Source organism: Pelodiscus sinensis, chromosome 18 (genome assembly GCF_052426305.1).
Source record: "Pelodiscus sinensis isolate ZL-2025 chromosome 18, ASM5242630v1, whole genome shotgun sequence".
Lineage (NCBI taxonomy): Eukaryota > Metazoa > Chordata > Testudines > Trionychidae > Pelodiscus > Pelodiscus sinensis.
In genome coordinates, this window is record NC_143069.1 from 35030827 (window position 1) to 35042100 (window position 11274).

At 76.2% G+C, this 11274-nt stretch overlaps 1 protein-coding gene across 2 annotated transcripts; it reads right to left on the reverse strand.

Annotated features, from left to right (window-relative positions):
* Positions 1-1075: 1075 nt before the first annotated feature.
* On the reverse strand, positions 1076-10466 carry BCAP31 (B cell receptor associated protein 31). 2 transcript variants are annotated; one of them, XM_089770244.1, is made up of 8 exons: positions 10309-10466; positions 7311-7430; positions 6571-6671; positions 6297-6444; positions 5926-6061; positions 2113-2230; positions 1658-1758; positions 1076-1228 (listed from the first exon to the last, which is right to left on the reverse strand). In XM_089770244.1, the coding sequence occupies exons 2-8, from the start codon at positions 7400-7402 to the stop codon at positions 1190-1192; spliced, it is 735 nt and encodes a 244-aa protein (XP_089626370.1). In that variant the 5' UTR covers positions 7403-7430; positions 10309-10466; the 3' UTR covers positions 1076-1189. The 2 variants fall into 2 exon arrangements, with proteins under 2 accessions (XP_089626370.1, XP_089626371.1); XM_089770245.1 differs by having other exon boundaries at positions 10314-10402.
* Between the last annotated feature and the right edge of the window lie 808 nt (positions 10467-11274).

Here is an 11274-nt window from a genome sequence, read left to right on the forward strand (position 1 = left end):
TCTGGTGTGAGGGAGCCAGGGGCTTCTGTGGGTGAGGGTATGGGGGAGCGCATGGGGCTGCGTGTAGGGCTCTGTGTAGGGGTGGGGCGCACACATGGCTGCGGGTAAGGGGGCTGGGTGGGGGTGGGGAGTGCATGGGGCTGCGTGTGTGGGGGTGAGTGTTTCTCTGTGCACTACCATTAACCTACCAACCCAACCTCAAGCCGGTGGGGGTGGGGGGAACTGCAGGAAAAGCAGGGGAGGGCCAGGCCTGGGGGTATCCCTGCAGGCTTTGGGGGGGTGGAGTCAGGAGATGCCCCCCTGGCAGCTGGCCTGTCCCCCCCCCCCCCAGGTGCTATTCACATCAGTCTTCCACAGTGGGCGCGTCGCTGTGTCTTGTGTTGAACCAGCCCCCCCCGGCTCCGGCACCTGAGTGTTAATTCCCATCCTGAGAGCAATAACGCGACATATCCCGGCCTCCTGCGCCTCTCTGGGGGGGCTGGAGGGGTGCGCCCCCCCCCCCACTAGGGGAGCCAGGCAGCCGAAGCCCCCAGCCCCCTCCGCTCGTTCTCCAGGGGGCACCGGGAGCTGGGTTGGCCCAGCTCAGGATGGGGTGTCAGCAAAGGGCAGGCAGGGGCCCCCGCCCCACTCAGAAAGCCCCTGGCCAGTGGCCTACCAGGGGACAGCTGCTGGCCATGAGGCAGGAGCCGGTGGGCTGGCAGGCCCCACCCAAGGGCCAGCACCCCACAGCCACTGCCCCCCACAAAGCCCTGCACTCCCATGTGCCCCCAGGGCCCAGTGGTGGGGGCAGCCAGCGCCAGGAAAGGGCCCCCCGGGGCTCAGTTTACCAGGCGGGGAAGGAGGAAGCCAGCCAGCTCAGCCATAGCCGCAGCCTTTATTGGAGGCCGAGTGGGTCACTACAGGCTGGCGCGGGGAGCGGGGAGCGGGGAGCAGGCCCCAGCCGCAGCACACGGCTCCTCCGGCCACAGCTGCGCAGAAGGCCAGGAAGGGAAACTGAGGCGGGGTCCTACCCCCCTGCCGGAAAGGGAGGAAGAGGGGCAGGAGGAACTCCACTTGGCCAGCACAGATACCCAGCGGCTTTGGGGGGTCAGACCCCTCCCCCCATGTAAAGCTGCAGGCTCCACCCACAAAGCAACTGGGGGGCATGGTCCCAGAAAGGCCCCGCCCACAGCAATTGGGACAGGGGCTGTCACTCCTCCTTCTTGTCCTTGGGTCCCTCCTGCAGCATCTGGGGACAGACAAACAGACGGGGGTGGGGCCAACGGTGCTGGGGCCCACGGGCCACCCCACGCCCAGGCAGGCACCCCCTATTGCCCCCGCCCTGCCAGCACCCCCCCGCGTTACCATGGCAATGCTGGCACCAAACAGCAGCCCAGCCCCACCCAGCCAGCCCCACGCACCTGGCTGCACGTAGCCATCACGAGGCAGGGCACCCAGCCAGGTGGGGCAGCCCCACCCCCATCAGCTGAGGCCTGCACTTCCCAGCAGGCTATTTATAGGCCCCTGCAAGGCCACCAGCCGCACCAGGCTCAGTGCTGCCCCCAGCTGGTGGCAAAGGGGCAGCGGCCTCTTCAGGGCCCCATCTGCGGAATCAGCCCTGCCCCAGGGCTCAGAGCCCCCCCCCCAAACACACGTGCAGCCCCCAGCCCAGCCCCACCTGCAGCTTGCTGTGCTCCTCCAGCAGCCGGTCGTACTCCATGGTCAGCCCCTGCGCCTGCTTCCGCATGGCCAGCGCCTCGCGCTCCGCCCTCTCCACAGCTGGGGACGGCCCAGGTTAGCCAGGGAAGGTAACACACACAGCCCGAACCCCCAGCTGCCCTCCCCAGGGAGCCCAGCCCTCTGCCCCCCACATCCAAACCCCCACCCCCTAGAAACCCAGCCCTGCCCGAGTCCCAGAGCCCCCCCACCCCACCAGCCTCCACAGGGACCCCCGCCCCCCAGAAACCCAGCCCACCACTGGGACCCCACCTGAGTCCTGGAAGCCCCGTCCTCCCAGCCCCCCGTCCTGGGTTGGACTAAGCCAGGGTGCTCGAACAGCTAGGCCCTGCTCGGGGCTGGGATTCATGGGCCACCCGGCCAGCAGTGCCCCCGGGATTCAGTGCCCCAGCTCACCCTTCTTGCTAGAGGCCAGCTCCTCCCTCAGCTGCTTGAGCTCTGCCATCAGCGCCTCCTTCTGCTCAGTAGCCCCCAGCCCCGCGCCAGGCCGTTCCGCCGCGTCCTCGCCCGCCAGCTGCAGGGGCACAGCAGCCGGGTTCTCATCTTCCCACCACACCCCCCGGCCCGCTCCGCCGCGTCCTCGCCCGCCAGCCGCAGGGGCACAGCAGCCGGGTTCTCATCTTCCCACCACACCCCCCGGCCCGCTCCGCCGCGTCCTCGCCCGCCAGCCGCAGGGACACAGCCGCCGGGTTCTCATCTTCCCACCACACCCCCCGGCCCGCTCCGCCGCATCCTCGCCCGCCAGCCGCAGGGACACAGCCGCCGGGTTCTCATCTTCCCACCACACCCCCCGGCCCGCTCCGCCGCATCCTCGCCCGCCAGCCGCAGGGACACAGCCGCCGGGTTCTCATCTTCCCACCACACCCCCCGGCCCGCTCCGCCGCGTCCTCGCCCGCCAGCCGCAGGGACACAGCAGCCGGGTTCTCATCTTCCCACCACACCCCCCGGCCCGCTCCGCCGCGTCCTCGCCCGCCAGCCGCAGGGACACAGCCGCCGGGTTCTCCATCTTCCCACCACACCCCCCGGCCCGCTCCGCCGCGTCCTCGCCCGCCAGCCGCAGGGGCACAGCCGCCGGGTTCTCATCTTCCCGCCACACCCCCCGGCCCGCTCCGCCGCGTCCTCGCCCGCCAGCCGCAGGGGCACAGCAGCCGGGTTCTCATCTTCCCGCCACACCCCCCGGCCCGCTCCGCCGCGTCCTCGCCCGCCAGCCGCAGGGGCACAGCAGCCGGGTTCTCATCCTTCCCACCACACCCCCCGGCCCGCTCCGCCGCGTCCTCGCCCGCCAGCCGCAGGGGCACAGCAGCCGGGTTCTCATCTTCCCACCACACCCCCCGGCCCGCTCCGCCGCGTCCTCGCCCGCCAGCCGCAGGGGCACAGCAGCCGGGTTCTCATCTTCCCGCCACACCCCCCGGCCCGCTCCGCCGCGTCCTCGCCCGCCAGCCGCAGGGGCACAGCCGCCGGGTTCTCATCTTCCCACCACACCCCCCGGCCCGCTCCGCCGCGTCCTCGCCCGCCAGCCGCAGGGACACAGCCGCCGGGTTCTCATCTTCCCACCACACCCCCCGGCCCGCTCCGCCGCGTCCTCGCCCGCCAGCCGCAGGGGCACAGCAGCCGGGTTCTCATCTTCCCACCACACCCCCCGGCCCGCTCCGCCGCGTCCTCGCCCGCCAGCCGCAGGGGCACAGCCGCCGGGTTCTCATCTTCCCACCACACCCCCCGGCCCGCTCCGCCGCGTCCTCGCCCGCCAGCCGCAGGGACACAGCAGCCGGGTTCTCATCTTCCCACCACACCCCCCGGCCCGCTCCGCCGCGTCCTCGCCCGCCAGCCGCAGGGACACAGCAGCCGGGTTCTCATCTTCCCACCACACCCCCCGGCCCGCTCCGCCGCGTCCTCGCCCGCCAGCCGCAGGGGCACAGCAGCCGGGTTCTCATCTTCCCACCACACCCCCCGGCCCGCTCCGCCGCGTCCTCGCCCGCCAGCCGCAGGGGCACAGCCGCCGGGTTCTCATCTTCCCACCACACCCCCCGGCCCGCTCCGCCGCGTCCTCGCCCGCCAGCCGCAGGGACACAGCAGCCGGGTTCTCATCTTCCCACCACACCCCCCGGCCCGCTCCGCCGCGTCCTCGCCCGCCAGCCGCAGGGGCACAGCAGCCGGGTTCTCATCTTCCCACCACACCCCCCGGCCCGCTCCGCCGCGTCCTCGCCCGCCAGCCGCAGGGGCACAGCAGCCGGGTTCTCATCTTCCCACCACACCCCCGGCCCGCTCCGCCGCGTCCTCGCCCGCCAGCCGCAGGGACACAGCAGCCGGGTTCTCATCTTCCCACCACACCCCCCGGCCCGCTCCGCCGCGTCCTCGCCCGCCAGCCGCAGGGACACAGCAGCCGGGTTCTCATCTTCCCACCACACCCCCCGGCCCGCTCCGCCGCGTCCTCGCCCGCCAGCCGCAGGGACACAGCAGCCGGGTTCTCATCTTCCCACCACCCCCCGGCCCGCTCCGCCGCGTCCTCGCCCGCCAGCCGCAGGGGCGCAGCAGCCGGGTTCTCATCTTCCCGCCACACCCCCCCGGCCCGCTCCGCCGCGTCCTCGCCCGCCAGCCGCAGGGGCACAGCAGCCGGGTTCTCATCTTCCCACCACACCCCCCGGCCCGCTCCGCCGCGTCCTCGCCCGCCAGCCGCAGGGGCACAGCAGCCGGGTTCTCATCTTCCCACCACACCCCCCGGCCCGCTCCGCCGCGTCCTCGCCCGCCAGCCGCAGGGGCGCAGCCGCCGGGTTCTCATCTTCCCACCACACCCCCCGGCCCGCTCCGCCGCGTCCTCGCCCGCCAGCCGCAGGGGCGCAGCCGCCGGGTTCTCATCTTCCCACCACACCCCCCGGCCCGCTCCGCCGCGTCCTCGCCCGCCAGCCGCAGGGACACAGCCGCCGGGTTCTCATCTTCCCACCACACCCCCCGGCCCGCTCCGCCGCGTCCTCGCCCGCCAGCCGCAGGGGCACAGCAGCCGGGTTCTCATCTTCCCGCCACACCCCCCGGCCCGCTCCGCCGCGTCCTCGCCCGCCAGCCGCAGGGGCACAGCCGCCGGGTTCTCATCTTCCCACCACACCCCCCGGCCCGCTCCGCCGCGTCCTCGCCCGCCAGCCGCAGGGACACAGCCGCCGGGTTCTCATCTTCCCACCACACCCCCCGGCCCGCTCCGCCGCGTCCTCGCCCGCCAGCCGCAGGGGCACAGCAGCCGGGTTCTCATCTTCCCACCACACCCCCCGGCCCGCTCCGCCGCGTCCTCGCCCGCCAGCCGCAGGGGCACAGCCGCCGGGTTCTCATCTTCCCACCACACCCCCCGGCCCGCTCCGCCGCGTCCTCGCCCGCCAGCCGCAGGGACACAGCAGCCGGGTTCTCATCTTCCCACCACACCCCCCGGCCCGCTCCGCCGCGTCCTCGCCCGCCAGCCGCAGGGACACAGCAGCCGGGTTCTCATCTTCCCACCACACCCCCCGGCCCGCTCCGCCGCGTCCTCGCCCGCCAGCCGCAGGGGCACAGCAGCCGGGTTCTCATCTTCCCACCACACCCCCCGGCCCGCTCCGCCGCGTCCTCGCCCGCCAGCCGCAGGGGCACAGCCGCCGGGTTCTCATCTTCCCACCACACCCCCCGGCCCGCTCCGCCGCGTCCTCGCCCGCCAGCCGCAGGGGCACAGCAGCCGGGTTCTCATCTTCCCACCACACCCCCGGCCCGCTCCGCCGCGTCCTCGCCCGCCAGCCGCAGGGGCACAGCAGCCGGGTTCTCATCTTCCCACCACACCCCCCGGCCCGCTCCGCCGCGTCCTCGCCCGCCAGCCGCAGGGACACAGCAGCCGGGTTCTCATCTTCCCACCACACCCCCCGGCCCGCTCCGCCGCGTCCTCGCCCGCCAGCCGCAGGGACACAGCAGCCGGGTTCTCATCTTCCACCACACCCCCCGGCCCGCTCCGCCGCGTCCTCGCCCGCCAGCCGCAGGGGCGCAGCAGCCGGGTTCTCATCTTCCCACCACACCCCCCGGCCCGCTCCGCCGCGTCCTCGCCCGCCAGCCGCAGGGGCACAGCAGCCGGGTTCTCATCTTCCCACCACACCCCCCGGCCCGCTCCGCCGCGTCCTCGCCCGCCAGCCGCAGGGGCACAGCAGCCGGGTTCTCATCTTCCCACCACACCCCCCGGCCGCCTCCCCCACCCCCGGCCCCGCCCACCTTCTTCAGCTGCTCGTTGTCCTCCATGTAGCGCTTGGCCGCCTCGCTGGCGCCCTCAGCCTGCTTCTTGAAGGCCTCGTTGGAGGCCAGCAGCGTGGCCTGCTGGGAGAGGAGCGTCACCAGGCGGCGCAGGAGGCTGCGGGAGCCAGGCAGTCACGTGTTAACGGCAATGGAAGCAGCTAGCTGGGCACCCCTCAGCCAGCCCCTTGGGCAAACCGGGGCCCCTCTCACCCCAGCCCAAGGTCTAACAGCCAGAGCTGGGGGAGTGCCAGGCCTCCCCCTCCCCAGCCCATGAACAGCCCCCCCGGGCCACGGACAGCCTTCTCCCCACAGCAGGCAAGGGCCCTGCGTACGGCCCCCGGGCCACTCACAAGGACAGCAGCAGGGAGAAGCCAGCCAGGTAGAGGTTGCGCTGCGCCCGGAACAGCTTCATGTGGAAATGCTCCACCGCCCCCGGGTTGTTCTGGAGATTGACCTTCTCCGTCACGTCGTCGTACTTGCGGATCTCGCGCACCGCGTCTGGGGGAAGCGGGGGGTTAACGTGCCAGCCCCGACCCGGAGAACCCGGGGTCCTGGCTGCCAGCCCTGGTCCCCCCTCAAGGAAGCAGAGCTGCAGGCGTTAGCAGCGATGAGCCCCCCCCTCACCGAGGAGCAGGAGGATCAGGATGACGATGAGCACCACGAAGAAGGTGTTCCCGTAGGTCACCACCAGCCGCACCAGGCGGGACCGGAAGATTTTCTGCCACCTGCCGGGGAGAGCCGGTTACAGGGGCAGCCTGCCAGGGCCCCCACCCGCAGCCCTGCTGGGTACCGGGACAGAGCCGAACGCCAGGGTCCCGCATGCTGAGCCAGAGCCTCGGACCTGAGCCCCTCCGCAGACAGAGGGGCCAGCAACGGGGAAATGGGGGCAGAGAGAATCCCCTTGCCAGGGCATCTAGGGCAGGCGTCTCCAACCCGTAAGTCCAAGCTCACTTTTGGAATGTCAGCTCAGGGCCTACTCAGACCCCAAGACCCCTGCCCCACCCCTTGGCCAAAGCCCCGCCCTCTTCATTCTGAGAAGTGGGGTACAGGGGAGGGGGTCAGAGTGACAACGCCCCTGCACAACAGGCAGGAGGCTCCCCGAGGGTGGCTCTGGACAGGAGCAGCAGGGCAGTGGGGGTAGATCCCCATCTACTAGTTGGTGACCACTGATGTAGGGCCCCCCCCGAACTTGGCTAGTGCCCAATGGGGTCTCAGACACCTCCTCTATCACCCCTTTGCTCTCAGCCCCCCAGGACCCCAGCCCAGCCCCACAGCACCAGGGCCAGGCTCTCTGGAGACCAGGGGAGTGCTGGTTCCCAGCCCCTCCATGGACTCTGAGGCTCCACGGCCCCCCTAGGACCCACCTGGGCGCAGAGACGAAGGGCACGCAGAGCAGCAGCACGGCGAACACCTCGCCGTACAGGAACATGGCCACGGCCGTCCACTGCAGACTCATGGCGGCCACGGGGCCAGGCCACGCCGCTCTGGGGCAGGAGAGAGCGTGAGCCCCCCCGGGAGAGCACCCCGCTCCTCAGCGCCCCCCCCGGCCCCGCCCCCCCGGGAGAGCACCCCGCTCCTCAGCGCCCCTAACCGGCCCCGCCCCCCCGGGAGAGCACCCCGCTCCTCAGCGCCCCTAACCGGCCCCGCCCCCCCGGGAGAGCACCCCGCTCCTCAGCGCCCCTAACCGGCCCCGCCCCCCCGGGAGAGCACCCCGCTCCTCAGCGCCCCCCCCCCGGGAGAGCACCCCGCTCCTCAGCGCCCCCCCGGCCCCGCCCCCCCGGGAGAGCACCCCGCTCCTCAGCGCCCCCCCCCCGCCCCCCCGGGAGAGCACCCCGCTCCTCAGCGCCCCTAACCGGCCCCGCCCCCCCGGGAGAGCACCCCGCTCCTCAGCGCCCCCCCGGGAGAGCACCCCGCTCCTCAGCGCCCCTAACCGGCCCCGCCCCCCCGGGAGAGCACCCCGCTCCTCAGCGCCCCCCCGGCCCCGCCCCCCCGGGAGAGCACCCCGCTCCTCAGCGCCCCCCCCGGCCCCGGGGCCCCCCCGCCCCCCGGGAGAGCACCCCGCTCCTCAGCGCCCCCCCCGGCCCCGCCCCCCCGGGAGAGCACCCCGCTCCTCAGCGCCCCTAACCGGCCCCGCCCCCCCGGGAGAGCACCCCGCTCCTCAGCGCCCCTAACCGGCCCCGCCCCCCCGGGAGAGCACCCCGCTCCTCAGCGCCCCCCCCGGCCCCGCCCCCCCGGGAGAGCACCCCGCTCCTCAGCGCCCCTAACCGGCCCCGCCCCCCCGGGAGAGCACCCCGCTCCTCAGCGCCCCCCCCCCCGCCCCGCCCCCCCGGGAGAGCACCCCGCTCCTCAGCGCCCCCCCCGGCCCCGCCCCCCCCGGGAGAGCACCCCGCTCCTCAGCGCCCCTAACCGGCCCCGCCCCCCCGGGAGAGCACCCCGCTCCTCAGCGCCCCCCCGGCCCCGCCCCCCCGGGAGAGCACCCCGCTCCTCAGCGCCCCCCCCGGCCCCGGCCCCCCCCCGGGAGAGCACCCCGCTCCTCAGCGCCCCCCCGGCCCCGCCCCCCGGGAGAGCACCCCGCTCCTCAGCGCCCCCCCGGCCCCGCCCCCCGGGAGAGCACCCCGCTCCTCAGCGCCCCCCCGGCCCCGCCCCCCCGGGAGAGCACCCCGCTCCTCAGCGCCCCCCCGGCCCCGCCCCCCCGGGAGAGCACCCCGCTCCTCAGCGCCCCCCCGGCCCCGCCCCCCCGGGAGAGCACCCCGCTCCTCAGCGCCCCCCCGGCCCCGCCCCCCCGGGAGAGCACCCCGCTCCTCAGCGCCCCCCCGGCCCCGCCCCCCCGGGAGAGCACCCCGCTCCTCAGCGCCCCCCCCGGCCCCGCCCCCCCGGGAGAGCACCCCGCTCCTCAGCGCCCCCCCCGGCCCCGCCCCCCGGGAGAGCACCCCGCTCCTCAGCGCCCCCCCGGCCCCGCCCCCCGGGAGAGCACCCCGCTCCTCAGCGCCCCCCCGGCCCCGCCCCCCCGGGAGAGCACCCCGCTCCTCAGCGCCCCCCGGGAGAGCACCCCGCTCCTCAGCGCCCCCCCGGCCCCGCCCCCCCGGGAGAGCACCCCGCTCCTCAGCGCCCCCCCCCCGGGAGAGCACCCCGCTCCTCAGCGCCCCTAACCGGCCCCGCCCCCCCGGGAGAGCACCCCGCTCCTCAGCGCCCCCCCGGCCCCGCCCCCCCGGGAGAGCACCCCGCTCCTCAGCGCCCCCCCCCCGGCCCCGCCCCCCGGGAGAGCACCCCGCTCCTCAGCGCCCCCCCGGCCCCGCCCCCCGGGAGAGCACCCCGCTCCTCAGCGCCCCCCCGGCCCCGCCCCCCCCGGGAGAGCACCCCGCTCCTCAGCGCCCCCCCGGCCCCGCCCCCCCGGGAGAGCACCCCGCTCCTCAGCGCCCCTAACCGGCCCCGCCCCCCCGGGAGAGCACCCCGCTCCTCAGCGCCCCCCCCGGCCCCCGCCCCCCCGGGAGAGCACCCCGCTCCTCAGCGCCCCCCCGGCCCCGCCCCCCCGGGAGAGCACCCCGCTCCTCAGCGCCCCTAACCGGCCCCGCCCCCCCGGGAGAGCACCCCGCTCCTCAGCGCCCCCCCGGCCCCGCCCCCCCGGGAGAGCACCCCGCTCCTCAGCGCCCCCCCCGGCCCCGCCCCCCCCCCCGGGAGAGCACCCCGCTCCTCAGCGCCCCCCCCGGCCCCGCCCCCCCGGGAGAGCACCCCGCTCCTCAGCGCCCCCCCCGGCCCCGCCCCCCGGGAGAGCACCCCGCTCCTCAGCGCCCCCCCGGCCCCGCCCCCCCGGGAGAGCACCCCGCTCCTCAGCGCCCCCCCGGCCCCGCCCCCCCGGGAGAGCACCCCGCTCCTCAGCGCCCCCCCGGCCCCGCCCCCCCGGGAGAGCACCCCGCTCCTCAGCGCCCCCCCCGGCCCCGCCCCCCCGGGAGAGCACCCCGCTCCTCAGCGCCCCCCCCGGCCCCGCCCCCCCGGGAGAGCACCCCGCTCCTCAGCGCCCCCCCGGCCCCGCCCCCCCGGGAGAGCACCCCGCTCCTCAGCGCCCCCCCGGCCCCGCCCCCCCGGGAGAGCACCCCGCTCCTCAGCGCCCCCCCCGGCCCCGCCCCCCGGGAGAGCACCCCGCTCCTCAGCGCCCCCCCCCGGCCCCGCCCCCCCGGGAGAGCACCCCGCTCCTCAGCGCCCCCCCCGGCCCCGCCCCCCCGGGAGAGCACCCCGCTCCTCAGCGCCCCCCCGGCCCCGCCCCCCCGGGAGAGCACCCCGCTCCTCAGCGCCCCTAACCGGCCCCGCCCCCCCGGGAGAGCACCCCGCTCCTCAGCGCCCCCCCCCCCCGGCCCCGGCCCGCACCAGACTTTGGCTTTTCCGGCAGCTTCTACCCGAACCCCACGAGTCCCGTCCCCGACCGGAAATAGGAGCTGAACAGGAAGTCCCGCCTCCTCCGGGAATCTCCCGCCAATGAGAGCACGGCTTCCTTGACGGAAGTCAACAAAGCACAACACCGGAAATAACCTTTGACACCTGCCAACGGAAGTGGTTGTCTGCGAGACCGGAACTGCAGGTACGACGCCAAACGAGGCGGAAGCACCGGTCACTTTCGACCGGAAATTCCGCCGTAAGCCCCAGCGAGGCGGAAGCGCTTAACGGAAATGACATCATACAATGCCGGAAGTGCCACCATGGCGGGTAACGAGGCGGAAGTGCCGCGTCCCTGAGTAGGCCAAAGGGGCGGGGCTGCTCCATGGGGGCCGGGGCCGAAGCGGGGGGCGGGGCGGCGCCGGACGGGCGGGGGAGGGGCGGGCCGGGAGCGAGGGGCGGGGCCGGGGCCGGACGAGGGGCGGCCCGGGAGCGGGGGGCGGGGCCGGACGGGCGGGGGAGGGGCGGCCCGGGAGCGGGGGGCGGGGCGGGGGCGGGGAGGGGCGGCCCGCGGGGGCGGGGGGCGGGGGGGCGGAGCGGGGGGGGACGGGGGCGGGGGCGGAGCGGGGGGCGGGGCGGCCGGGGGCGGGAGCGGGGGCGGGACTGGACGGGCGGGGGAGGGGCGGCCCGGGAGCGGGGGCGGGGCCGGACGGGCGGGGGAGGGGCGGCCCGGGAGCGGGGGGCGGGGCCGGACGGGCGGGGGCGGGGCGGCCCGGGAGCGGGGGCGGGGCCGGACGGGCGGGGCGGGGCGGCCCGGGAGCGGGGGGCGGGGCCGGACGGGCGGGGGCGGGGCGGCCCGGGAGCGGGGGGCGGGGCCGGACGGGCGGGGGCGGGGCGGCCCGGGAGCGGGGGGCGGGGCCGGACGGGCGGGGGCGGGGCGGCCCGGGAGCGGGGGCGGGG

Excerpts from the sequence above, each read along its gene's own strand:
- BCAP31 (XM_089770244.1), bottom strand. The coding sequence starts at position 7,402 with ATGAGTCTGCAGTGGACGGCCGTGGCCATGTTCCTGTACGGCGAGGTG. Across the intron at positions 6,062-6,296 it reads TTCTCCCTGCTGCTGTCCTT|CCTCCTGCGCCGCCTGGTGA; the intron begins GTGAGTGGCCCG and ends TGGCTCCCGCAG. Across the intron at positions 1,229-1,657 it reads AGGAGCACAGCAAGCTGCAG|ATGCTGCAGGAGGGACCCAA; the intron begins GTGGGGCTGGGC and ends GTCTGTCCCCAG.